We start from the raw sequence: 25881 nt of genomic DNA, 5'->3' as shown, positions 1-25881 counted from the left end.
TCTTCCTTATGAAGAAAGGCTGAGAGAGCTGGGTCTGTTTAGCCTGGAGAAGAGAAGGCTGAGAGGGGATCTCCTCAATGTATATAAATATCCAAGGGGTGGGAGACAGAAGGATGTAGCCAACCTCTTCTCAGTGGTTTGTGGGGATAGCACAAGGGGCAATAGCTGCAAGTTAGAGCACAAGAAGTTCTGCACTGACATGCGAAAGAACTTCTTCATGGTGAGGGTGACGGAGCACTGGAACAGGCTGCCCAGGGAGGTTGTGGAGTCTCCTTCTCTGGAGATATCCAAGGCCTGTCTGGATGCCTACCTGGGCAGCCTGCTCTGAGGAACCTGCTTTGGCAGGGGGGTTGGATCCAGTGATCTTCCAACCCCTACAGTTCTGTGATTCTGTGATTACAGATCCAAAACATAGTACCATATGAGCAACCATGAAGAAAACTATCCCAACCAAACCAGGATAAATTCTACCCTTTATTTTATGCCATTTAAATTATGCTCGGGTCCCATGCTTTCCACAATGTCCTCCTTTCTAATTACCACCACCTTTCCCATCCCTTGATGTACACACACAAATATAATTTCCTTAGACTATGGGCTATCTAAAATGTCCATTGAGTTCATTTAGTATATGACTTTGGGCTCTGTTCATTGTAACCATCCTTTAGGTCAGTAGAGAGAGTTTGTGGTGTTGTTGCATGCTGAAGCCAGCTCTGGCTCCATCACCACTTTACTTGCCTGGTTCCATCAAGATTTATTCTTCATTTGTTTGGATGATTCTTACTGTAACACCATTGACGTGTTGTACAGCATTATATAGCAATTGGCATCGTACTGTTCAAGTCATGGGCTATTCTCATGCAGAATCAAATTCCTTTGAGATACACAGTGGACTTCCTCATCCTTCTGCATTATCTACCAAGTGCACTCAGGTACCTGAACAAAAGCAATCCCACAGATGGGCTTGTCTTTGCTTGAGGCAGGAATAACCTAGATGGTCTTCCTCAGCATGTTTTGCACACACACACTACAGGAATTTTATCCCCTTCTATAGTACATAAGGGGTTTTGATTGGGAAGGGCTAGCTCAACTGGCAGATTCTCTAGTGTTAACTAACCAAGGGGCTTTTGCTAAATGTGTATCACAATGTTTGAATGTCCCAGCACCCATTGCACTGAAGTGTATCATTCAATTTTCCCTAAGGCTGGTGCATGATAGGGGATGTGATATACCTGGTCAATGCTCTTTGACCCAGGTGTCTATGAAGTTGTTTCAGAAAAGAGTCTTATTCTCTGATTCAGTTCTTTTTGGGGCTCCAAGTCGCCATAAGACTTGTTCATCCAAGCCTAGAGTATTGTTTTGAGCAGTGGCATGGGGCACAGGATATGTTTCCAGCCATCTGGTGGTTGTTTCCACCGTTGCTTGCCTTGGTGGGTTCATGGAAGTGTGTTAGCCTCCACTCACCATTAGACTTCCTCACTGGCCATATGGGACTATTAAAGGATGAACAAGTCTTCCTGATTGCTATTTGGGTCTCTAGGTGATGAATCAGCTCGTGGGTGGGAATCACGGACTCTTGGTGCGATATTGCTGCTGTTGCACTGTTGTGGCTGTAATTGGCACCTGCTGTTCTTCAGCTCTCAGCAACCCCACAACAAAAGGGTTCTCTGAGAGTCCAGGCAAGGTAGACAGCTGTGCCAAAAGCCTACCAGTACCTGGCTGAAGGCAGGGTCCTTCTAGTCTGCAGTGTTCATTACTTAATTCTTTGAAGTGCAAATCAGAAGTCCCTCAATTGAGATCAGACATAAGATCAGCCCTTCTACTCCATTTGGGGGACTGCCCAATAGAAACTGGAGCAGTAATTTTTCTGGAAGAACCCCTTTTGGTGGCTGTTTTATTCTTACAACCCGCATATCTGCCCTTCTAGCTTCAAGGCAGATTTTCCATCCTGCTTCCTCATGTCCTCTGTGTGGTCATGTAGGTTAAAAAATCACAGGGTGGCACGTGGTGTGTACCCACTATATCCTCTCTCTTGAGTAGACAAATGCTTGCTCCTAATAGCTGAGATACTGGTCTGTACAGGTGGGAAGGAAGATATGTTCTCTTTGAGTTTCTGGACCTCTTGGTACTTGCATCAGTGAGATGCAGGCCCATGGAGAAGAAGAGAAATTTTCTTCATTTTGCTGGAGTTGGCTGACCACTACACCCACTGTGGGTTCGTCTCCGTCTTTCCAGTTGTCATTGCCTGTGTATTGGCACACAATGATGGTGCACTCTGTACAAACTTTGGCCTCGTTGACCATGTGCACTGGACTTGGTCTGGATCTTTGTTTACCTACTTGTTATCCAGGTCACTATAAATCACCTTCAGCACCTCAGGTACTGGATACCTTTCTACACGGTGGTCCACTTACCTGGGTGACATATAGCATTTTCCTTGAAAGGATGCCTTTCCTTGATGCCTGACAGGAGTTGTCTCCAGAAGCTGAGGACTTCTGCCCCCTTTCCTATCACTTTGTTAATTCCTCCTTCCCTAGAGAGGGATCCCAGCTGCTTGGCTTCCCTGCCCTCTAATTCCAGGCTACTGCCCTCATTACGACAAAATCAGAGTGGCCAGGTGACAATGTGCTCACCTGGATGAGGGCTGAAATCCTTTTGTATATCTCACAGTTCTCTCAGGGATCAGGATCGGGTGGTTTCTTACTCATTTATGAGTTCTGTCTCTTCCCCATTCTGTTCTTGTGATGGTCCTGCCTCCTCCAGTTCTTCCTCCTGGTACCTCCGAGGAGACACTGCTTCTTCCCATACCATATGAGCTGATTTCCATTGCTGTTGTTTCTTCTTGACTACAGGGGTGGCTGATACCATTGTGGGTTAGCTCTCTGCTTCAGCCACAGTGTTTCTGGTGGGAGTGTGAGGAGCTGCAGTGCTTGTAGCAGAAGTTAGATTAGCCACAGTGTCTGTTGCTGGAGATGGATTAGCTGCAGTGTCTGTTACTGGGGTTGAATTAGCTGCAGCATCTCTGGTGGGAGCTGGATTAGTGTTGAGTGTGGCTTGGTAGGCATAGACCAAGCCCCAGCACGTTGCAGTGATTTGTGTCTCTTTGGATTTGCCAGGGCAACAACAACGTTTTTACCAGTTTTTCAGTGTTCTGCATTTGTTCAGGGGTGAAGTTCCAAAGCACTGTAGCACTATTCTTCTGCTGCTTGTATCCTCCCACATTCCCTGACACTCAGCTTTCCTGCTTCAGGACAGACCTCTGGGTGGCGTTCTTAAATAGTTGTTTAACCTTAGACAAAACCTGTAACACATTCAGGAGGTATAGCAGTAGGAATATGCTTGTTTGAACATCTTGAGGATATTTAAAATTTTGAAGAGACATTGAAAATAGCCTGGAGGAGAAGGGGAAGGTGTCCTCCACAGATTGGCTTCCTGTGGAGAAAAGGTAAAAAGTGTACTTAATAATAATTTCCATTAAATAGTTCCCAAAGTACAAGGATGACAGCAGTGCTGAATACAAATATAAGATTAGGCTCATGGCCAGTGTAACATAAGTGAATATTATATATAAACTGAGGAAACCAAAAGCAACCTTAAGACAGTCCTCAGAAGTGAGAAACAGCAAGCCAGCATTACATAAAAGAACATTGCGAATAAATAAACTTTGAGAGCAAATAAATCAATGTTGTGACCAGCAAATATTAAATTAATGTAACACTTAAAAAATTATTAACAAATTTGATCTAACACACACCGGTCAGATCTGTTGTTATCTCAACCCTTCATGCCCCACATTGGATGCTAAAAATGACTTTTGTGGCTTAACCTGTCAGGCAGACAAGCACCACACAGCCTTTTGCTTGCTTCCCCCACAGTAGGAAGGAAAAGAGAATGGGGGGGGAAAAAAAAGAAAACTTTTGAGTTGAGTAAAACTTTGGGTTGAGATGAATACCATTTAATGGGAAAAAAAAAAAAAAAAGAGGAAAATAAAATACACAAAACAGGTGATTGCACAAATGCAATTGCTCACCACCAGCCAACTGATGCCCTGCCAGTCCCCAAGCACTGGCAGCCCACTCCAGCCAACTTCCCCCAGTTTTATTGCTAGCCCTTTAATGTGACTTCTGACTTCCATTATAATCTCCACCCTTTGTCCATTTGGACCAGACCATAGGGTTTAACATTACAGTGAACTCCCCTTGCTGATACCCCAGCCTGGGCTTGTGTATTAGTCAGAGTCCCTTAGGGGTGTACCTGCTCCAGCACGGCCTTCTCTGTGAGCCAAAGTCTCTTCAAAGAGACTTTGAAAAGACTTTGAAGAGCCTGCTGTGTCATGGGCTTATCTATGGTCACAGATGCTTTGCGGTGTACCTGCTCTGGTGTGTCCCTTTCTATTGGCCACAGTCCCTTCAGAGGTCTCTTTGGACAGTTGATTTGTCGTGGTCTCATCCACAGCTACAGAGACTTTGAGGTATTCTGGCATGACCTTATCCACAGACACTGCAAGATCTACCTGCTGTGGCAAAGACTTCTCTGTGGCCACAGGTGCTTTGAGCTGCAGTTGCTATGCAGTGGACTTACCTGTGGCCATGAACGCTTCATGGTGTAGGTGCTCCTAGTGGACTCATCGGCAGGTCATAGTGTGTCAGACCTGAGTTCAGCCTGCAGTTCCAGCCTGCCAGTACAGCAGCACAGGGACAGCAGTGATGCTAGCCCAGGTGGATGGGCCATTGCCATTGTCAGAGTGCACCCAGGCACAGCAAAGCACAATGATAAAGAGTAGAGGAAATGGCAGAAGCAGAAGCAGCCCCTAAAAAACACTGCATTCTACACACATTAAAGCAAGCAAGCCCAGCAGCAAGCACAGGAGCCTGACAATTAGCAGCTGAACAGCTGTAATATCTATAAATTTTGTTTAGCATACTCCTCCCTGCAAGCAAATCTGTCATCATCTCGAACTCTCTGGGTGCCACATTGGACACCAAAACCAATTGTTGTGGTGTAACCCTAACAGGCAGCTCAGCACCACTCAGCCGCTCACTCACCCAGGTGGGATGAGGGAGGGAACTGGAGAAGGAAAAGTGCAAGAACTCATGGGTTGAGATAAAGATGGTGTGCTAGGTAAACAGAAGCCACATGCACCAGCAAAGCCAAACAAGGAATCATTTGCTGCTTCCCACTGGCAGGCAGGTGTTCAGCCACCCCCAGGAGAGCAGGGCTCCCCACATGTAAGGGTTCCTTGGGAAGACCAATGCCATTGCTCTGATCATCCCCACACTTCCTCCTTCTTTACTCAGCTTGTATTGCTGACCACGACATCATTTGGTTGGAATATCTCTTTGTCAGTTTGGGTCAGCTGTCCCGGCTGCAACCTCTCCCAGTCGGCAGGGCAGTGTGAGAAGCTGAGAATTCCTTGACTCTGTGTAAGCACTGCTCTGCAACAACTGAAAACATCAGTGTGTTATCACCATCATTTTCATCAAAAATCCAACACACAGCATTGTGTGAGCCTCTACAAAGAAAATTAACTGTATCCCAACCAAAATGCTGACAGTGTAATAGACTGCTGTAAAAAGTTGAGTTTGTGTATCACCCAGCACTGGAACTAGTTATTTTTATTCTAGTCCTTTTCAGTCTCAAGTTCTATTTAAATAATAATAATAAAAAAGCCAACAACTGACACAAAATGAAATATCAGTCCTTGAAACATTGGGCCCAAGTGATGAATCAAGGATAAGTACTGGATTTAAATGGCAAGAAAAGCAGATAGGTTTCTGGTAGATATTAGGAAGCAGCCAGATTGGGTGCCAAGTACATTTTGGCTTTCAGCTGGAGCAAGGTGTCCAGTTGAGTTACTCAATTCCTTCAGTTCTTCTGATACTTAATAATGTCCTTCTGTCATTGGACCTGGAAGGTATGAAACGTCAGTGTCTTCTGTCAGTTGAATATGAGATATTTCTGATCACAAATCTGACAGCACTGCAAGAGAAAGGTAGAAGTAAATCTCCTAACATGAGTACACCAGCCCACTCTTTAGCCTCTGGTTGTAACACCTTTGTCTGAAAGTATAAAATTCCAGATGTTGCCTTATGTAGTGATATTCTTATTTACTGGACCTTCTGTGAAATGATCCCCCTTCCTACCCGTTCATCTTTTCTTTCAAATTCAAGTTGCATCAGAAGCAACCAAGACATGGCACAGTCCCATAGATTAGACCCTAGAGTAGTCTTGCCTCCATCCCATTTCCAAGGGCAGCTGGCTGGTGCTTCAGGGAGGGTGCAGGACACAGGGCAAGTCCAAAATCCTCTGGCCCTGTGCTCTCAGTTTCCAGCAGTCTGGTACATCTAGAGCATCATTTTCAATAGGTATGGAGAGATCTTCTGTGAAGTGATACTTCCAGATACATCCAGTGATACTGCTGGTTTTGCTTTTAATTCTGTATTTGTACTGCATTTTTCATTAGGTAAGAGCAGCACTGAAAGCCCTCCCTTGCTGATGCCCTCTGGCCACTGGGTTATAACGCTGTTCTTGTCCCCCCTTTGCAGACAGAGCCTGGTCTGGAGACACTCGTGTATGGATCCTGTCCTGTCCTCCAGGGCACAGCGGGGCCAGCTGCTGCCCCAGGACATGGGTGAGGTGGTTGGCAGAACAGTGCCTGCTGGCTGGGGCCTGGCCTCTTTTACCCAGGAAAGGGAGTAGGGACCCAGCATTGTAGCCAAATCCAGGTGAGAACCCAGATTACAAGGCACGGTGCGAGATAACCAGGAGACCCATCTGCAGGCCAGGTCCCATGACTGCCATACAGAGCTGAAGTCAAGCCATGCTCCAGATCAGCAGGGCTGGATACCAGCACTGCTAAAGTGTGGCATGGGCAGAGGCTGTGTTGAAAAGGGGCTTCTGGGCCCATTGGTGGGGGTCCCAGCAGAGCCTGGTCAGGGCCAGTAAGGCACAGCAGTGCTCTCAGGGTTCTCAGATCCCCTCTTGCCTACTCCTTGAAATTCACAGCTAAACAGGTTAAACATCGCTGATCTGTGAGAAATTCGGTTGCATCCAATGAACTTCATGCCTTCCTCCCGATTAAGCCATGTTGTTTGTGAAATTCTCTCTCATAGCCAGTTAGAAGAAAATCAAGAGTCACTGCACAGATGAAGAACTGAAAGATGAACTTCAGGGACCTCTTTCTTTTCCAGGGTAGGGTTTGCCAAATCTCAGTCACAGGCTGCATCTGAGAGGTATAGGACCAGAGTGGAGCCAGGAGCAACCCTTGCTTGTGGTGGACCTGCTGTGCTCATACCATCTTATGGTGGTCCCAGGTAAAAAAAACCCTTTGGTGTCTGCAGGCTCTGTGCTGTGATCTCACAACATTTTACTAAGTCATGTTGGTACCAGCTGTGGCTTTCATTCTCTATTCTCATGGGTTCAATTGACCTTTAATACATCTTACAGGGATGTCTGCTGGGAGATGGTGGAAAGGGAGGGACCATCCTCCACTGTCTCTTTCTCACTTCCTTGTGTTCGTACTACCAACTTGATTTTTCTTGCTGGCTTCCAGTGTCTTGGTCTGTGCCCACACAAGGTGATGGACAGCAGAGCAGAGATGGAGGTTGTGAGAAGCACAAAGGGGAATGCTGCTGGGGAGGTCAGTGTCCATGTGGTTACCACTGAGAGCACTGTGCAGAGCACTCACCTGCCAACGACTGCCTTCATCATACCAGGTATGTGGGATTGTTCTGTCTAACAGGTAGTTCCTCAGCTTTCTCACTACACATTGATACCTCTCACACTTCTTGTATGTCTGTGCATGCAAGCCTTGGGAGGCAAAGCTGTGTTGCTGTTACTGTCTTAGAGATTCTCTGTGGCTATCCCACATCACTGGAATAGTTTGTGGCTGATCAAAATCTCTTAACTTTTGAACTGAAGCCCTGGTCTCTAGGGTTCTGTGCCAGTGCAGTGCAGTGTGCCTGGATGACTGCTCTGTCTAGCCCAGCTGACCAGCATCTTTCAAGAGGATGTGCATTCGGTGAGATTAGGGGTGTGCATTAAAAGCAAATCTCCCAGTTGTTCCTGCTCCTGATGTCTCAGTTCCCACTGTGGAAAGGCCCTGGATTATATAGTGCATTCATTGTGCAATCTGGGAGCTCACTGGCACAATCCTGCCACAGCAGGTGGTAGCATTCTGGTCATGGGTACAGGATGAGGTTAGGCTGAAGTAAGAACCCCTGAAAGTGGATAGTGTGGATGCAGCCTCCTAGTACCATCCATCCCTGGCTATAGATCCTGTTGGGTCCTGCTGCCTGCTTATGAGTACTTTAGACCACAATACTGAGCCCTTGGCAGGAAGATTATGTCCTCTCTGTCATTTTGTGCTGTCTAAGGCCACTGTGGTTCTTTTAAGACTTGTTTGCATCAATGAAGTGTTCCATGTATGTCTCTGGTTGATTGTTTCTTTTTTTCCCCTTTTAAGCAAATGCCGCTACCATCAACCTTCCTGCAAGCACCTTAGAAATCCAGCGATTCCCGAGGGAGCCACAGAGAAGCACAGGGGCTGAGAGGCCAGAGAGGGGAGCAGGGAGTGAACCCATCACAGCTACTGTCATCCCCCAGATCAGCGGGGTACAGACCTGCAACGCAGTCCGTGTGCTGGAGTGGAAGGATGGGGTGGCCACTTTGCCTGGAAGTAACCTGCGGGTAAGTGTAACAATGGGCCACTACACTTGCCCTCCTCCCCCCTGTGCCAGGCTGGGACCACTGGAATGTGATGTGGGGTCCTGGAAGTACCTGTGGCCCAGCTGGAGAATCCCTCAGCTGTTACCATTCTGCAAGGCTGCTTGTGCCCCATCCCTACAGGAACCTTGCACTGTGTTGTGAGCTTAGTGAAGAGCACGTGCACGGTGTGTGTGGGGCTGCAGCAGACCTGCCCTGTGTGGGGAGGCAGAAGGATGCCCCTACTTGCTGGGCAGGGCATTTTTGCTTTCCAAGCTGTGCTGTGGTGTTGGCTCTCAACCAACTCCTGCAGTCATCCTGGAAACAGCAGCCTGGCACTCATCAGACAGCAGGTACCTACCTGTAAGTGTGCTGAGGCTACTGAGTAGCATGAAGGAGCTTGCACAAAGTGGATGGACTTCTCAGCTTTTATTCAGCCCCAGAGCACCACGTCATGCTTGCCTGATTAGTGCTATCAACTGGTGCTGATTGCACCCAAGTGCAGACAAGGCAGAGGAGGGCTAGGACTAGAGCTGCTCCTGTGTTCTTTCCCTCCTTGAGCCATGTATTGTCCTGCAGTGCACCAGCCTGGCAGGCTCATCTGCAGGAGCAGCAGCACAGTTGACTTCAGAGCTGTGCTCACCCCCATCACTGGAAGAGATGTCCTCTTTCTGGATACACTAATCACCAAACCATGTCCCTGTCATTCTCAGAATTCCCATACACCAACTAGCTTTCAAGTTATGTTTCTATCCTCATTGTTAACATTTTTCCTTCTGTTTTTTTGGTTCAATGTCATAGTTTCAAATAAATGAGTATGGGACACTGAAGGTGGTGAGTGCTGATAAGATGCCTCCATTGGAAGCTATAAAGGAGGGCCACACAGAGAAAGATGGGGACTCAGAGGTGGCACCAACTAGCAGGGACAATCCTACTCCTGCTCAGGGTAAGGGCACCACTGTGGTACTTCTGGTGTGGGTAACATCACTCTGTAGGTGCTGTCTGGCTTAGGACATAAGCAAGGCAAATATTTCTTGCTTTCTGCTCTCCTTTCTTTGCTGCTCCCTGGTCCTCACTACTCCTCTTCTCTCCAACTCAGATGTGTCAGAACAGCCCAAGCTGCCAACACCAGAAAGCATGTGCCACTGTGACACATGTGGCCGGAGACACGTGTCAGATGGAGTCCGGGAAGGCAGGGGATTCTGCAGTGAGCACTGTCACCAGCAGTTCAAAGAAAGGTAAAGGAAGGGGAGTTTGCTCCGTGCAGAGCCAAATCCATCCATCTGCCCTTCTTCCCTGGTCTGTATGCTCCAGCAAGAGATGCAAGTGCATCTGTCTCTGGCACATGATGGGGACTTCACTTGTTTCCCTCTTTCCTGTAGGCAGGGTACCCTAGGTACAATGTGGGGTAGATGAAAACTTGTTCCAGGAGGCAACAGGAGGTGCAAGAAGACAGGTTTTCTCATGCCCAGTTCGTGGCCTCACAAATTGTGCGTGTCTGTGGGGCAAGACTGCTATGGGAGGCTGCTGCTGTGGGCAGCAATGGGAAGTGTGGGTCACAAGGGCATTTCCAGCCCCTCTGCTTACTGACATGTGGCTCCCAGGACTTGTTTTCTAACATCTGTTTGACTGAGGTAGGTTAGAGCCCTGCTACAAAACCAGATCACTTTTGATGCATTGCTTAGTTCAGGTTTCTGACACAGTGCATGAGGGTGGTTCTTGTTTGTATCCTGGTTCTAGCCTCTTGCCAACTTTATCACTAGGAGGAGTGTGTACATTAGTCAGGAGGGATGGGAGGTATGTGAGTAGGAAGTGGGATGACAGTGATTCTCCAGCAATGACTCCCTTAGCAACATGCCAGTCACTGCCACGTATCGTGCCACAGTGGTTTACTTTTCCTTCCTCTGCACAGGTCTGTCATTGTGGAAAACTCTGCCAGCAGCACCAACACCACTGAAATCCTCAAGCCTGTTAAGAAAAGAAAGAGGAAGGACTACCAGAGCCCTTCAGAGGAAGAATATGAATCTGAGCAAATGGTACGAAGTGAGCAGGAAGAGCATATATATGCCCATGCCAATGTCAAGAGTGGCTCCTGGGCCACCTTTGTACGCCCTGTTGATATGTGTAGCTCTCATTGGTGCTTTTCAGTGCCATGTCAGCTCTATGTTGAAGGGGTAGCCAGAAGCTGTTAATGCCCAAAATACTTGAATGTGTGGAGCATCATAGCTTCTAGACATTTGGCTGCTGAGTACCTCAGATTGTGCAGTGTTGAACACATCCTGATTGGGCTGTAGGTACTGAATGCTCTCAGCTACTCTCTTGAGTCTAAGCCACTCAAAAGTAAGTGTTGAAGAGAGCACCTACCTATATGTGTGATATATGTCCTGGGGAAGGGGGAGCGACTCTGACAAGGCAAAGAAGCTCTCCTTGCCAGCCCGGACTGTAGCTGATCCATACCAAGTGTGATTGCTACCACACGGTACCAATATTTCCCCATCGGGTTCCCATCATCAGATCCTGTTAGCTTCCCATTTCTGGGCCAAGTACCAGTCAAATCTTAGACGTTGTTGGAGGCCCATTATGGCCCTTGGTGCTGGCATGAGTGTACAACATGTTGCACAAACCTCTGCTCCAGATCTCCAGCACTTTTTTCTGCCCTTGTGTCTAGGAGGAAAAGCAGGAAGAGACGAAGAACTCTGTGGGAGACTCTGCCATCAGCAATCCAGAGGCTGACACATGGAATGGGAGCCAGCACGGTACGGAGGGGCCAGGTGGCGGTGGGGTGAGCGATCTTCTGGCACATCTGCGTGGCTGGGAGTGGAGCTGTGTGGCAGAGGCTGAGGGGTTCTGCTGTGGTCCTGTGGGGCTGGGCCTTCATTGTGGTGCTGCAGCAGAGTCAAGCACTCAGTTCCATACGCTGGTACATATTCCCGAAGGCTTTTAAACTTCTCTGCTTGCTTGATCCTGCTCTCTCTGTCTCTTTCCCTTTCTCTCCTTTCTTCTTTTTCTCCTCATGGGACAGGCGCACCCTTACAGCTACAGCTGTCTTCTTCAGGAGCTGTGCCGTACTGTAGAGTGCTTTCTGGTCCTTCCCTTTGGGAATCTACCCTCCCTTGTGGATGCTGTGCTCTGAGAGGTGCTGTCCTGAGCAGTAATGTGACTCTGTGCCGTGTTGGGCTTTCCCTTTGGATGGTCTCACAGGGAACTTCTCTCTTGTGATCAGGAGCTCACAAGTTTGGGAGCTGCTCTTGTAGGTCTGGTGCCTCTGGAACTGAGTGATCTGGGGTTGTCTCATCTCACAGGGATCTATTCCTGGACCAAATCAGAGGAAAACTCAAATACAGAGCTGTTAGCACTGAGGGAAGTTAGACAAGCTGAAAGATGCAGTGTTGCTTTTTTTTTTTTTTCCCTAGAGTGTGATGGGGATGAAAAAGGAAAACTTGAAAAAGTACTGGAAGTAAACATTTATGGATTTTTTTTTCTTTGAGTAGTGAAAGGTCATAGATAAAGTCATTTTATAATGAAACTGTTCCAGCTTCATACTCCCCTCCATACTTCCCTGATTTTACTATGAGTTATTGAAAAGAGGGGTCATATTTGCTTACCAGGTCCTTTTCTCTACAGTATGAGCTCTGAACATGTAATCTTCCCTGCTGCTTACAAGTAAGCAGTGCTGAACCTTGTTACTTTCAACATTTTATTTTCTCCTATTTTAGAAGTACATCAGTAGACAAACTACACACCTGGATACTTCCATGCAACAGAGTAGGTGTACACTGTCTCTGGTTGTATTCATCGTTCCCCAGAAGCATAGAATTTGTACTTAGGGATTTCCTGAACATATTTTGCTGCTTTTTTTCTGTCATAAACAGTAATAAGGGTATTTGTCTTAATAATTAAATGAAATATCTGTGTTAGTAACCTTGCTCATCGAAGCTCTTCTTCAATTTTGTCTGCAAGTTCCCACTTATTCTGTCTCCACTGCCTCTAAGCCCAAGGGAGGAAGGAATAGGTCTGTCTTTTTCCTGCATTTCTGGCCTGTCCTACAGAAGACAGTCTGCCAAGGCTGACCTGCAAATGTGAATTACTTAGTGCTGGACTAAGGACTGCACTCCTGGAGTCCGTTCAGGTGCTTTGAAGCAGGGAGAAAAAATAGATAGAGGGCAAGAAACTTGGGTTGTATCTTCTGTGCCTCGGACAAGGTGTTTGTGGACTTGCTCAAAGGGTTGACAGCATGAAGGGTCACCTCCCCGCCTACAAAGAGACAATGCTGTCTTCTTTAAATGAGTGTTATAAGGATAAATGCATCTCTACGGCATCAAAGTGGTCCTGGTATGCTGAGGGAGACTCAGCTGAATGTCTCAGAGCAGAGGATAGCAGAGCTGGTGCCTCCGGAGTGGAAGTGGGAGGTGAACCTGCTGCTGGTTTGATGTCTGGGAGCTCCTTGTATTCCCAGACCTCTAGATGAATTGTGCTGGCTGTCCCAAATCTGTCAGCTCTGTGGCCATTTTGGATGTACTGGCTGGAGAACTGGTTGCAGAGGTATCCTGATGGTTTTGCACAAGATGGCTTGTTCTTCAGGGGCCTTGCATGCCTTCCTAGAGTTTTGTACAGTGACGAAAGACATTTTGGTCACAGAGACCTGTGAGAGAGAGAGAACTGTTGTCTCTGTCCATTTTTGGACAGCTGGCTAGGTTTGTTGGAGAAGGGGCTCTGGTAGGACAGTGCTCGGCTCTGCAGGGATGCAGGACTGTGTGTGAGAGCGGGATGTGGCCTCAGCAGGACCCACGCGCTCACCTGCCCCGAGGCAGGCAGGGACTGAGGCTGGAGCGGACCCTCAGCAGCGCCTCTTGTGTGTGCGTTTGTGCTGCGCTCAGGTGCCAGCGAGGAGAAGAAAGAAGGCTGGTCTTGGGCGTCGTACCTGGAGGAGCAGAAAGCTGTCGCTGCCCCTTTAGATCTCTTCCAGGATGTGAGTTGGGTTTTTCCTGTCTTTTTCCCCTCTTTGGTCTTCTCTTTTCTTTCCCCCTTTTTTTTTTCCCATCCCTCCTCTTTCTCCTCTCTTCCTTGCTTCCCTGTTTTGTGGGGCTTTGAGGGATAAGCAAGCACACCCATCTTCACCTGAAGGTGACCAGTCAGCCTCCAGTTTTGATTTGCCCCAAGTCCCACTCCCCATCAGGTTGCTGTCCCCCATCCCAAGCACCCCATGGTCTGCCTGTGGTTCTGGCAGGTTGGTGGATCCCTTCCAGTCCTTCCTGAAGTCCAGACCTGGGCTCTCCTGAGGCCATGCTGGGTGCTGCACCCCTGCTCCCCAGGGTGCAAGAAGAGCCCAAGCCCTGTACCCCACTCCCTGTCAGCCCTGGGACACCCTGCCCTGCCAGCAGCAAGACACAAATCTGCAAGGAGGTGGAAGAAGGTGTTTTTCTGTGTAAAAGGAACTTCAATTTAGCTGACAACATAACCTGTTGCTCACAGTCTCCTGGGCCCAGCAGCTCCCGTAGCTTGATGGTTCTAGACTCATGTACATCTGTCATTTTTTTACACTGTAGCTTAATTTTTGTTTCCAGTACCAAGTAGCTTCCCAGCACAAGAATGGCTTTAAAGTGGGGATGAAGCTGGAGGGAATCGACCCACAACACCCATCCATGTACTTTATCCTGACAGTGGCTGAGGTAAGGCGCTTTTGGTTTCCTCCATCCCCCAGTCCCTCCACAGGCTCCTCATGCCTGCCCAGCAGGAGGCTCTACAGCAGAGGCAGTCCCTTGGGACTGCTGGTGGAGGGCCCTCGCCTGCATGCTGCTGCCAGCACCACATGAGATGAGCTGGCACTCCAGCACCTCAGTCATGTTTCCTTCTAGTTTGTATGGGCAGGAGACAGTAGAGTGGAGCAGCTGCCATACCCCAGCCTCATTAATCTCTCCACCACCCTGACACAGCAGAGCAATGGGGGAAGAAATGGTGGTGATGGCAACAGTGTTTTACTTTTGAGTTGATGCCAATCAGACAGGTCTGAGCCCTGGAGATGAAAGATGTGAAGGTGCCTCATTGCCCTTTCTTGTGTCCATGGAGGCCCTCTGTCTCCAGGGCTCTCCATGTGGCCTCATGGCATGCCCCCAAAACAGCCTTGCGTTGCAATGCTCCACGGGCCCATAGGCAGCTAGGGAGATGAGCCAATGTTCTTGTTGCTAGAGATTTCACAAAATCAACATGGTGTTTAGCCAAAACCTCTGTGTGAGCACCTTCCCAGGTGCAGAAAAGAGAATCTTTGCACATGCTGGATCCATCAGATGCAGTGAATACAAAAGTGACCCACCATGGAATCTTAAGTACCAGCCTGAACCCTTCTGCTTAGAGATGGCTTGTGGAGGCCTTGCACTTGCCTTGCTTCATGTCAGACACGTCTTGGGACTGGCATGTGCCTCCTGATTTGTGCATTGGCATTTGATTGTGGCTCTTAAGTGCTTAGCTTTCTTAAGTGCTATGCTGAAATGGTGTGTGGGAGGAGTGGTGTGTGGCACACCCAACGAGAGACAGCAGTAGGTTTCCATGGTCCTTTCCTTCTCCTGCTCTCCCTGTGGGTAGGTGTGTGGTTACCGGATGCGCCTCCACTTTGATGGCTACTCTGAGTGTCATGATTTCTGGCTGAATGCTGACTCCCCTGACATCCACCCTGCAGGCTGGTTTGAGGAGACAGGACATAAACTCCAGCCTCCAAAAGGTAAGGAGTTGGAGAGTCTCAGTCAGCAGGCCGTGTTGAAGGAGGGGGGTGAATAATAGGTCCCCAGTCAAAGAGTCAGAAATGGGGACAGGGTGGCTCCATGGGTACCAAGAGGGATGATACTATGCTGGGGGTTGCCCCATGACACCTCTTCAGGTACCTATCATGACTAAACTTCTCTGCTCATTCCCATTCTGGGTCAAAACCCCATTACCCTGGATGTCCCAGTGCCAGGCCGGAGCCTGGTGGCTGTGCTGCCCTGACCTGGGTATGGTGCACCCTGGGGCAGGTAGGACCAGTGCTCTCCGGGGAGGAGCTAAGCTCTGTTTGTCCACTCCATTACTAACATTTCATAGCAATTAGAAATCATCTATTGCCTTAAACCATGGGCTGTGGGCAATCAAGGGCTGTTCAAAACCCCATCCACCTTCAGCTGGGCACACTTGGCAGGGTGAGGGCTGGATGTATTAGTATGGCTGAGCTCAGCCACATGGCCTTCTTTCTGTCTCCCTGTGAACTTGCTGCTCTCATTTCTCTTCATGAGGGGTTTTAGGTTATAAGGAGGAAGAATTCAGCTGGACAAACTACCTGAAGATAACAAAGTCTCAAGCAGCTCCTAAGCAACTCTTCGTGATCCGAAATACCGTGAGTGGCAGCTTCTCGTTCCTGCCAGAACCTTCAGGTTCCCCTCTGACCGAGTGCTGGGCTTTTCTCTGTCCACCCCACACTTCTCAAACCCACAGTGCAGAGGGCCAGGAGAGTGCACTGCTTGCATTGCTTATCGAGATGTGGCATGCTTTGCTGCTGAGGATCTGTAACTTGGACACTAGTTTGGTGTGCCCAGAATTGGAACTGATCTGATTCGCTGTTTCATCTAGGTCAATCTCATGGACAGTTACATCTGTCACAAAGGTATTGGTTTGGGCCAATGAGAGCCATTACTCTCAACAATTATTTTGCCAAAGAAAACCAAAACAAAAACAGTTAATGTTCCATAAGTATAATTATTTTGCCACTGTTTTCTGTCTTCATTATCTCTGTCTCTACCTTTTTTTCATATGGCAGCCTGGGTAAGGGAAGTGAGAGTACAGTGGAATGCAAAATCCTGATGGTTTCTTTGTCAGCTGCAGAGGAAACAGCCTCCTGATAAATCAGTCTGTTCAAGTTATTTACTGTGTCTAAATCCTCCTCCTTGACCAATGGGTTCCTTGGAAGGTGGGGATATATTTGCTGCAACAATCCCACTAGCATGCATGATAGTGTTTTGCACAGGTTTTGGATCCAAGTATTAAAGGTAAGGTAGGATGCAGGGCACTGTCCCACCTCTTCCTGCAAAGCCTAGGGCATTAGTAACTGCTACCACTGGGGGAGCATGACTACAAATGTAATGCTAAATCTGAATCAGTGTAAGTTGGAGGCTGCTTTTCTCTTTGTTTATAGGAGATCCTGGGGGTCTGAAGACCTTTTTCCTCTTTATTTTTATCACCAGGCTGAGTTACTTACCCTCTGCCTGTTTTCTTGTGTGCCCAGGAGGGCACTGCTCTTCTGGGACCCTGGGTGGTCCTGGGCCTTCCTGGAAGCCAGAGATCTGGTTTGGGGCACGTGCCCTTTTGCAGTGGGCAAGGTAAGCAGTAACAAGTGCGCTGCAATCTAGGTTGTGAAAGAAACCTGCCCCTCTCTCCTCCCAGCACGAGGCTCCTCCAGGCTTTGAGGTGGGCATGAAGCTTGAGGCTGTGGACCGCATGAATCCTTCCCTGATCTGTGTTGCCACAGTGACTGATGTGGTGGACAATCGCTTTTTGGTGCACTTTGACAACTGGGATGATACTTACGACTACTGGTAAGTGCACAGAGGCTTCTGGGGTTCCAGTGCCAGGGAGACACCATGCTGCTGCTTCAGCAAGAGTGATGAGGTGCTCTAGAAAGCATATGTTGATACCACAAGCATGCTGCTGCTGACAGGCTACCAGTGACCTAGTTAGAATCATAGAATCATGTAGTTTGGAAAAGACCTTTAAGATCATCAAGTTCACCCATCAACCTGACCTACCTAGCCCTGTCACTAAACCACGTCCTGGGATGGGGACTCCATGACTTAACTGGGCAGCCTGTTCGAATGCCCTCTAAACCCCTTCTCCATGAAGAAATTCTTAATATTCAATCTAAACCTCTCCTGGCACAACTTGAGAACATTATGAGACTGTGAGGCAGGGGGTTACCCACCTATGCTGGGGTACAAATTTCACCTATCCAGTGTCACCTTCTGGGCCATTGCCATGGTCTTCTGGTTAACACGGGGATAAGACAGGCCTGATCACAAGCCATGGGCTGATGGATGGGTAATTGTTTGACTTGGTGTGTGTGAGTGGGGAGGTGTCCCAGTTGAGGCCAATTAAGGTCAAGTAGCACAAGAAGGGGTGAGAACAGTTCTGCTTCCTGCTTTGTGGCTGAAGCTATCTGATATTCTCTCTAACTTTGCAGTACAAGGAGATGTGAGGCTGCAGCAGTTTCTGTCTGTGACTGCTCCTTGCTCACTGGTGTGGGGCACAAGCAATGTCTGCTGAATGCTATGTCCTCGAGTGTTCTGTGGTGTACTTGAAGCTGTGACCAGGGTGTGAGCCTCCCAGGTTGCCCAGATCCAACTGCTCTGACCTCTGAAAGGCATGGCATATCTCCCCCCCCATGGGATTGCTTTCTCTGGGTAGCTCTGATGCAGGGCTTGCACCCAGGGTGCATTTGTGTCCTGCTTCAGTGAGCTTGTGTACTCCCACAATAGCCCTCTGCTAGGGCCTGGGTCATTCAGTGGTAAGGGTGCTGTACAAAGCCTTCGTTTCTGCAGGGGCTTTTGCTGGTGGTGTAGGTCTTGGCTGTGCTGCTGGCTGGCCTGCTCAGGACCCTGGAAGCCTGCACGGTCTGGCAGTGGTGAGCCAGGTATTTCAGTCCTGTATAAGAGTTCAGATATGTCTTCTAGGTGTGACCCAAGCAGTCCATACATCCACCCGGTCGGATGGTGTCAGGAGCATGGCAAACCCCTCACACCTCCTCAAGGTGAGCTGATGGCTGGGGAATGCAGACTTCACTGGTGCATCATCTCAGAGATGGGCCTTCTAGGGTGGGACAGAGTGCCTGGGGGCTCAAACCCTGTGGTCTGTGCTTGCCTGCAGGCCCGGGCAGTTTCCTTCAGCAAAGTCACAGCTGAGGTTCTTGTACATGTGTTCAGGTACAGCATGGTGTTTGTGTCAGGCCACAAGGAGAGGGCAGGAAGAGACAAGCTATATATGCAGGCCCAAATGTTTCTGCTTTCCTTCATCCTGGGTTTTATGGTCCACGAGGAAATAGTAGCACATCTCAATGTCTCTCAGATTCCCACATGCCTGACACAGGCTTGGTTGGTCCTTTGAGGCAGTAGTACATTCTGGGATACTTGATGTCTTCTAGTTTGTGTCTCACCTTCTACATCTTCCCCTTTCTAGATTATCCTGACCCTGACAACTTCATCTGGGAAAAGTACTTAAAAGAAACTGGAGCATCTGCTGTTCCAGCTTGGGCATTTAAAGTGGTGAGTACCACATTGTCTGCTCTATTGTGCCTGGGCAGGAATTCAGGTTTTCTCCATTGTCAGGTCTTCACTTTTATGAAAAGTAAAATGATATTTAGTATTCTCCTGCCACAGGGGCCTGGGATCTGGATATACAGTCTAAGTTCAGAAGTCAGAGCTATCCTGGGCAAATAGTTCAAAACTGAGAAAAATGGGAAATATGACCATCACCCTTGCTAGACAGAAGCTCTGTGGTAGGAAATCATTTGAGGTTGCTCGATAGTTGTCTCCAATTGCTGCAACAGCAGATGTATCCAGCCAAGTGCAGCTGTGCTATAAATGCCCCAAATGTGTCTCTTGAAGGCCTTCTTCCCTGGGGCAAAGATTTCCCATCTTGTTAAAAACACAGCTCAGATCACAGAGGGCTGTCCTCACTCTCTCCTGGTGTTCACCATGAGTGGCTCTTACCTGGACAGAACAAGGGACAGGGCTAGGAGCTAGGCTTTAGGAACAGATTTGCTACTGGGAAACCAAATCAGCCTCTGAGAGTCACGTGAACCTGGAGCATGGAACCTGCTGACCTGGGCTTTTCTTTGTCCCAGCGCCCACCCCATGGCTTCCTGGTCAATATGAAGCTGGAGGCAGTGGACAGAAGAACTCCTTCCTTCATCCGAGTGGCTAGTGTGGAGGATGTGGAAGATCATAGGATAAAGGTGGGTTCTGGAGATTCGATGTCTGAGTCTCAAGTGCCTGTGTCCAGGCACTGTGCTGGCTTGCTCCTGGCCTTCCCCACCCACTGCCAGCTACAATGGCAATTTGTATAGAGGTCTGTGGAAGCACGCAGTGTGTAAGATGGCAGGTCCCAGTGCCTGGTTCCAGGAGCGGAGCAGTCTTGTGTTGCAGTTCAGCTTTGCTCTGCTTCTTGCTGTCAGCTTGGAAGGCTCCAGAGCTCCTCAGAGAGGTGCCCTGAAGTTTGAAGGGTGACCTCTCTACTTATCTCCCCAGATCCATTTTGACGGCTGGAGCCATGTGTATGATTTCTGGATTGATGCAGATCATCCGGACATCCACCCCATAGGCTGGTGCTCAAAAACTGGGCACCCACTGCAGCCTCCTCTTAGTAAGTTCTGGGCCTGGGCATCCCCTCATACAAGGGCCCAAGCGTGCCAGATCCCCACTGTCACCATCACCTGTCCATATGCAGAAAAGGGAGGGTGCAGTCGTGGTGCTAGCCAAGGGTGGGCAGGGAGGAAGGGCTATTACTGCAGGGTTGGGAAAATCCTTCCTGTGTGGCACAGGCAGGGAGCCCAGAGCCCTGGCTCTGCCTGGGGTTATGGCCACAACAGTGTGTTCCCTGTTCTCCTTCTGGTCTAGGGCCAAAGGAACCAGCCTCCTCTTCCCATGGGGGCTGCCCAACCCTGGGCTGCAAGAACATGCCTCATACCAAGAGCTCCAAATACAGCTTTCACCACAGGTGAGCTCCCCAACTCAGCTCAGAGGGGCAGGGCTCCCATGCCAGCCCTGTGCCTGGGCCTTCCTCTGCTCCCCTGCACCCACGCACCCCTGCAACTGTCAGCAACCAGCCCCTGCACCCAGCCCATGCTTGGCTCTGCCTCCAGCTTGGAGCCAGCTCTTGCTTTCTCCGGGCCAAGCCTGTGAAACAGTCAGGAGCCTGCTACCAGGGGAACTACTGACTAACTGGTGCATCCCCACCTGTGCATGCCCTGTGTTCCCCTATAGCTCCTGGGGACATTTTTCATGCCCATCTGCCAAGGGGTCATATAGGCCTTGTAGGGGACAGCCCCTACATACTTTTAAGACACTGTTCATGGATGGATGAACATTGATGGATGAACATGGCTTTGAGGATGATATTCCTCCCAGCCCTCATGGATACCCTTTCTCTGTGAGGTTGTAAGCTGGGAAGTACTGAGAGGGGATGTTGCATATCCCTCAGGGCTTTGTCAGTTGCTTGCATGACCCTTTTCAGGGGAAATTGGGACTGATGTAATGCTGATCCCAGCATGGCAGGCTGGCATCAGAGCAGGGGAGTGACTACAGCAGAGAGTACTTGAGGATTAGAGAGGCAGATCTGGCTCCTGAGGGTTTCTCTACTGTCCACAGTCATAACACATGCTTCGTCCTTACTCTGAGGCTAGTCTGGATGCCTGTGGGGGCAAGGAAGGGAGGATGGAAAATCTTATAAACCCCATTGACCTACTTGATCAGCATTCTGGTGACTTGTACAGGGTGGCTGTGATGGCAGCAGAGATGTTAGGACAGGTGTTTGTACCTGGAGGAGCTAGGTTTGCCCTCCCTGTGAGCCAGTGCACATCGCACCCTAGACTAGGGAATTTGTTCAGCAAGTCTGTACTACACTTGTCTGTACGGCCTGGACTATGGCTTCCTGCGGCTGAGGGTGGAAGTGTGGCCCTACCACCAGGTGGCTTCACCCCTGCCCTGCCCCATGCCCACTCTTGCCTCCCTGTCTGCTCCCTAGGAAGTGCCCCACACCAGGCTGTGATGGGTCAGGACATGTGACTGGAAGATTCACAGCCCACTACTGCCTCTCAGGGTGCCCACTGGCAGAGAAGAACCAGGGCAGACTCAAGGCAGACTTGTCTGACACTGAGGCCTCAGCTCGCAAGAGGAACCTGATGGGCTTCCCTCAGCGGAAGAAATCCCGGCACCACGGGAGGTAGGGCCACGCCTGGCAAGCCCTGTGCAGCAGTGCGGGGCACCTGTGCTACACTTGGCATCCCTAGGATGGATGGCTGAACTGGAGAGGCTCCTTGCCTGTGGGGCAGCATGCTTGTAGACAGCTGGCATTTGTTATTGCAGCTCTCTTGGGTCACCTCAGGCACCTCTCCTCATTTTTTGTAACACATTTTGTGTTACTGGCTGTCAACCCTTTTTACCAGAGTCTGAGAGGTAATCCTTACTCCTACTGCCAAGGCATTGCTCTGTGCAGTGTGGAGAAGGGCACTTGGGCCAGTCCCAACCCAGATGGAAATCAGTTTTCCTGTCTCTTTAGAGGGCGACCTCCAAAGTACCGGAAGATCCAGCAGGAAGACTTCCAAAGTAAGTGTGTTCCTCTGCCACTGTGTCTTCTCAGAGCAAAAGTGAGACTAGGGGAGACAAGGTGGTGGCTAGCAGAGGCAGGTCTCTCCTTGGCTCACTCAGTCAGACCTTGCAGAGGTCAGCACAAAGCTGAGGGGCTGTGTAGAGCTCATGATTTCAAAGCCAACCATCTGAGAAGGGATGTCCATGCCTCTTACCAGAGTTCTGCTGGGTACCTTGTCACTTCTCTTGATTTATATCTGTGAATCTTTGAGTGCTATAGGATAGGGAATTAGGACCCTCTCTCTGTGGCAGTGCATTTTTCTCGGCACTTTGTCTTATCCAGACCTGTGCCTTCATCCTATGGATGCTGTACCCCAGAACCTCAGTGTGAGGTGCCACATTACTGCTACAGTACAGAAACCGTTGATGAACAACAGTACTTGTTTGGTATTTAGTTCTGATGATCAACGTAAGACGGTAAATGGCTCTCAGGTGGAAAGTTACTTCTTCTAGCCAGTATCAGCTTTACCATGGGCTAGCCTGGTGTTTACCCTAGTACTGGGATTGAATTAAGATCTCTTGGAAGTTGTCATTGGTTCACTGGAGCAGAGACAAGGGCTTATAGCTTTGTTAAAAACCTGAAATTGTCTGAATGATAAGGGATGGCATTCTGGTGTGAAATTTAGCTTGGAAATTTAGTACAGTACAGAAAACAGAGTGAAAGTGGTGAGAACAAGGCAAAGTCAAGCTTGTTGTTGCTGAACTTCTTCCCTTACCATCCGCAATCCCACCAAACTGAAGCCTTTGATGCATTACTCTCCTGTTAATTCAAGGGACAACCACTAGCTCTTGATAACTTAGACCCGTGAGACCATCTGCTCCTAGCCCCAGGCCTGTCCCTGAACAGTCCTCTCCAAGGCTTGTAGAATGGGATGGGATGTTCTCATTACTTTTCCTTTTGTCACACCTTGCATTTTTATTGCCAGCTATTTCTTCAGACAATATGCACCAGTCGCTCTTCATGTCTGCCCTGTCTGCCCATCCTGACCGCTCTCTGTCACTCTGCTGGGAACAGCATTGCAAACTCCTGCCAGGGGTGGCTGGCATCACAGCAACCACAGTGGCCAAGTGGACCATCGATGAGGTAAGGCAGTTTTGGAGGTTGCGTGCTGGTTTCTAAACCACTGGCATGACTGGGAGCACTCCAGATGGCTATGCAGTGCCATGGTACGTGTACCAGGCACAGAAGGGCTTTAGTGGCCTCTTCCCTAGGCTATCAAGACAGTGCCCCTTGTGTCATACAGTGTGGACAGCTGACAGTCACCTGCCCTTAAGGCAGCTGCTGGGAGTACATGATCAACTACCAGATTCTAGCTTGACTTCAATGTGACATTAGCAGGGCAGGCAGGTGAAAGTAAACAGCAGTCTCTTCGTTTAGCATCATGCAGTTTTACAAAGAAGTCAGTTTCATCTTTTCTAAGTAAAACAGCAACAATGCAAAACTGTAGACTGCAAATAAGGAGTCACTTTCCTGTGTCTCCTCTGAAGAAATCTTTACATCTGATTCTTTCTTGTCACCTTCATTCGCTTTCTTTGGCATCTGTAACAGCTGTTCTTGAGGCCTGTGTAACTGACCTCTGGCATTGGAGAGGCAGCCCCAGCAGACAGCCCTGCCTAACTTCCATTTTAACCTTCTGTGTGCATCCAGCCCCTCTGCTGGAATCATCTTGCTGTGCTAAAGATGGCTTACTGGAGATAAAACGGCTGTAACGTTTGCTACACTGGGGCTGGAGAAAGCTGACACCCATGCCTTGGTCCAAGAGCGATCTCTAGGCATGGGAAAGTGCTGCAACTGCAGCACTTTGCCCTAACAGGTACATGTTACCTTGCAGGAGCCAAAAATGCTTCTGTGGAAATGAGGATGCGGGCTTGTAGGGTGTCTGCAGCCAGAAACATTGCTTCCATCTTGACATTTCTCTCTGTTTATTCCAGGTTTTTAGCTTTGTTCAGACTCTGACAGGTTGTGAGGACCAAGCCAAACTCTTCAAGGATGAGGTGAGAAGGGCTGGAGCATGAGTGCAGGCAGCCAATGACAGCTGTTTGCCAACAGGGGAGGGAAGAACTGGCCAGTGCTGTTTCCTTCAGCAGCTCTGCCACTAGATGATTAGAGCATGTCCCCCACCTGGCAGCGATTCCCATGCTGCATTCCAGTGTGTAGCTGTCTGCCTGTGCAGAGGGTAACAGGAGGGAGATTCTGACCTGTAACTCCTGCTACCATGTTCTGTGCTGCATGGGTGAGGGATGAACCCTCTGAGGAGGCTGCGATGGGGTAGTAGGGAGCATGGTGCTGCAGTCTCGGTAGCATCATTGCCTCCTGAGGGAAACTGCTTAATCCACATCCATGCATCTTTCCCCTCCTGCATTCTCTCACCAACACATCAGTTTGGCAACGCTGCTGTCCATCAAAGAGGTTCATGATTTTTAGACCCCTCTGTGGACAGACACACAAAGGGAACAGCTTCTAGCATGTGCTATACACCTAGGGAAGGCTGATCACAGACATGCTGGGTACAGCAAATGTCCTAGCCTGTTAATAAAGGGCCCCTGTGCTTTAAGGGTGCTCAGCATGCAAAGCCAAGCTGGGGGCAGCCTCTATCCATGCTGGGGCCTGGAGCAGGGAATGCCTTGGTGTTTGCCTGGAGTGGCTTGCCTGTTGGCTGTCCTGTTCCCAAAGCCTGGGCCAGCCCCTGGATGGGCCTTTCCCTATCCCTGCCCCGATTCCGGGTGCATGAGTTCTGGCTTATCTGGGGCAGTGTGGGAGCACCGTGGGTGGCCTCTGCCTTGCTCCCTGTGAACAGGAGTGCTGCTGTGGCAGCTCACCAAGGGTTGTGAATGTAGATGTGCATGTTCCCAGAAAATAACTGCGCTGTCTGTCTCTGGGAGATCACAGTCTGGATTGTTGGTGAATGCCTCTGTCCCTGCTCTCCACTCCAGATGATTGATGGCGAAGCATTCCTCTTGCTGACTCAGACTGACATCGTCAAGATTATGAGTGTTAAGCTGGGCCCAGCACTCAAGATCTACAATGCCATCCTCATGTTCAAGAACGCTGATGACACCTTAAAATGACTTTTCTTGGCCCCGCTGGGACCGTCCTTCAGCACTGGTGCTGCCAAACTGTCTGGCCAGGACAGAGATTCCCCCGACCGCCCGCAGCTTGTCGTGTCCTGCAGCATCTATGCTCTCCCACCGGTCCATCTCCCGTCCTCTCCCTCACTCTCTCTCCACGCTGCCTCTCTGCTCCAGTGCTGGGTACAGGCTGACCACAAGCCTTGGGGGTGGATACACAGGCAGCAGGTGGATGTGGGATTAGCCTGCCTCTGTGCGAATGCTGCCCCAATGTCCTGCTATGACTGCACGTATTCGGGTGTGTTCAGGGATGGCGGAGCAGTGTGGAGGTTGTAGCAGCTGGGCACACACCACAGCTTAAGCCACTGAGATAAGGGTGGCTTAAGAGAGAGAGAGAGATGAGAGAGTGGTGAGATATTTTTTTTCTCAGTGTGTTCCTCTCAGAGGACTTGGATGCTCCCAAGGAGCTTCTGCTCACTTTGCCTTTTCCTATCTGAAATCTTGTGACTTGAGACTAGATGATAACTTTGCTTTGCCCCTTCACCACACTGGGAACCAGCGGCCCATCTTTCCCCCACTGGGAGCAGTGTTTCCTGGCTGCAGTTCTGCCCATGAACAGCATCTGTGTTTTGTTCCTCTTTACTGTAATGCAGCAAATCCATGGGGTCAGGGCTGGGTGGATGCAGAACAAGCTCCATTTCCACTTGCACTTCAGGCTGTCTTCGACAATGTG

General features: G+C 49.3%; 2 protein-coding genes across 4 annotated transcripts in view; one reads left to right on the top strand and one right to left on the bottom strand.

Moving 5' to 3' along the window:
- Positions 1 to 461: 461 nt before the first annotated feature.
- Positions 462 to 25881, bottom strand: part of MAP1LC3A (microtubule associated protein 1 light chain 3 alpha) — a 52411-nt gene continuing 26991 nt past the window's right edge. For both annotated transcript variants that reach the window (XM_068700951.1, XM_068700953.1), the window contains one exon: positions 462 to 3432. In XM_068700951.1, coding sequence (XP_068557052.1) covers positions 3313 to 3432 — 120 coding nt within the window. In that variant the 3' untranslated portion in view covers positions 462 to 3312. The remainder of the gene's footprint in view (positions 3433 to 25881) is intronic.
- Positions 7580 to 25760, top strand: L3MBTL1 (L3MBTL histone methyl-lysine binding protein 1). 2 transcript variants are annotated; one of them, XM_068700950.1, is made up of 21 exons: positions 7580 to 7715; positions 8465 to 8688; positions 9505 to 9649; positions 9803 to 9941; positions 10616 to 10739; positions 11372 to 11459; positions 13581 to 13672; positions 14268 to 14372; positions 15283 to 15418; positions 15972 to 16063; positions 17107 to 17258; positions 18390 to 18466; positions 18892 to 18977; positions 19559 to 19669; positions 19962 to 20076; positions 20331 to 20430; positions 21457 to 21654; positions 21991 to 22037; positions 23006 to 23163; positions 24012 to 24074; positions 25014 to 25760. In XM_068700950.1, exons 1-21 carry the CDS (start codon positions 7580 to 7582, stop codon positions 25146 to 25148), a joined length of 2523 nt encoding a protein of 840 aa, XP_068557051.1. In that variant the 3' UTR covers positions 25149 to 25760. The 2 variants fall into 2 exon arrangements, with proteins under 2 accessions (XP_068557051.1, XP_068557050.1); XM_068700949.1 differs by having other exon boundaries at positions 15963 to 16063.

This window comes from Anas acuta, chromosome 16 (assembly GCF_963932015.1).
Source record: "Anas acuta chromosome 16, bAnaAcu1.1, whole genome shotgun sequence".
Lineage (NCBI taxonomy): Eukaryota > Metazoa > Chordata > Aves > Anseriformes > Anatidae > Anas > Anas acuta.
Note: the sequence above shows the minus strand (reverse complement) of the source record. Positions and strands in the feature narration are given on the sequence as shown.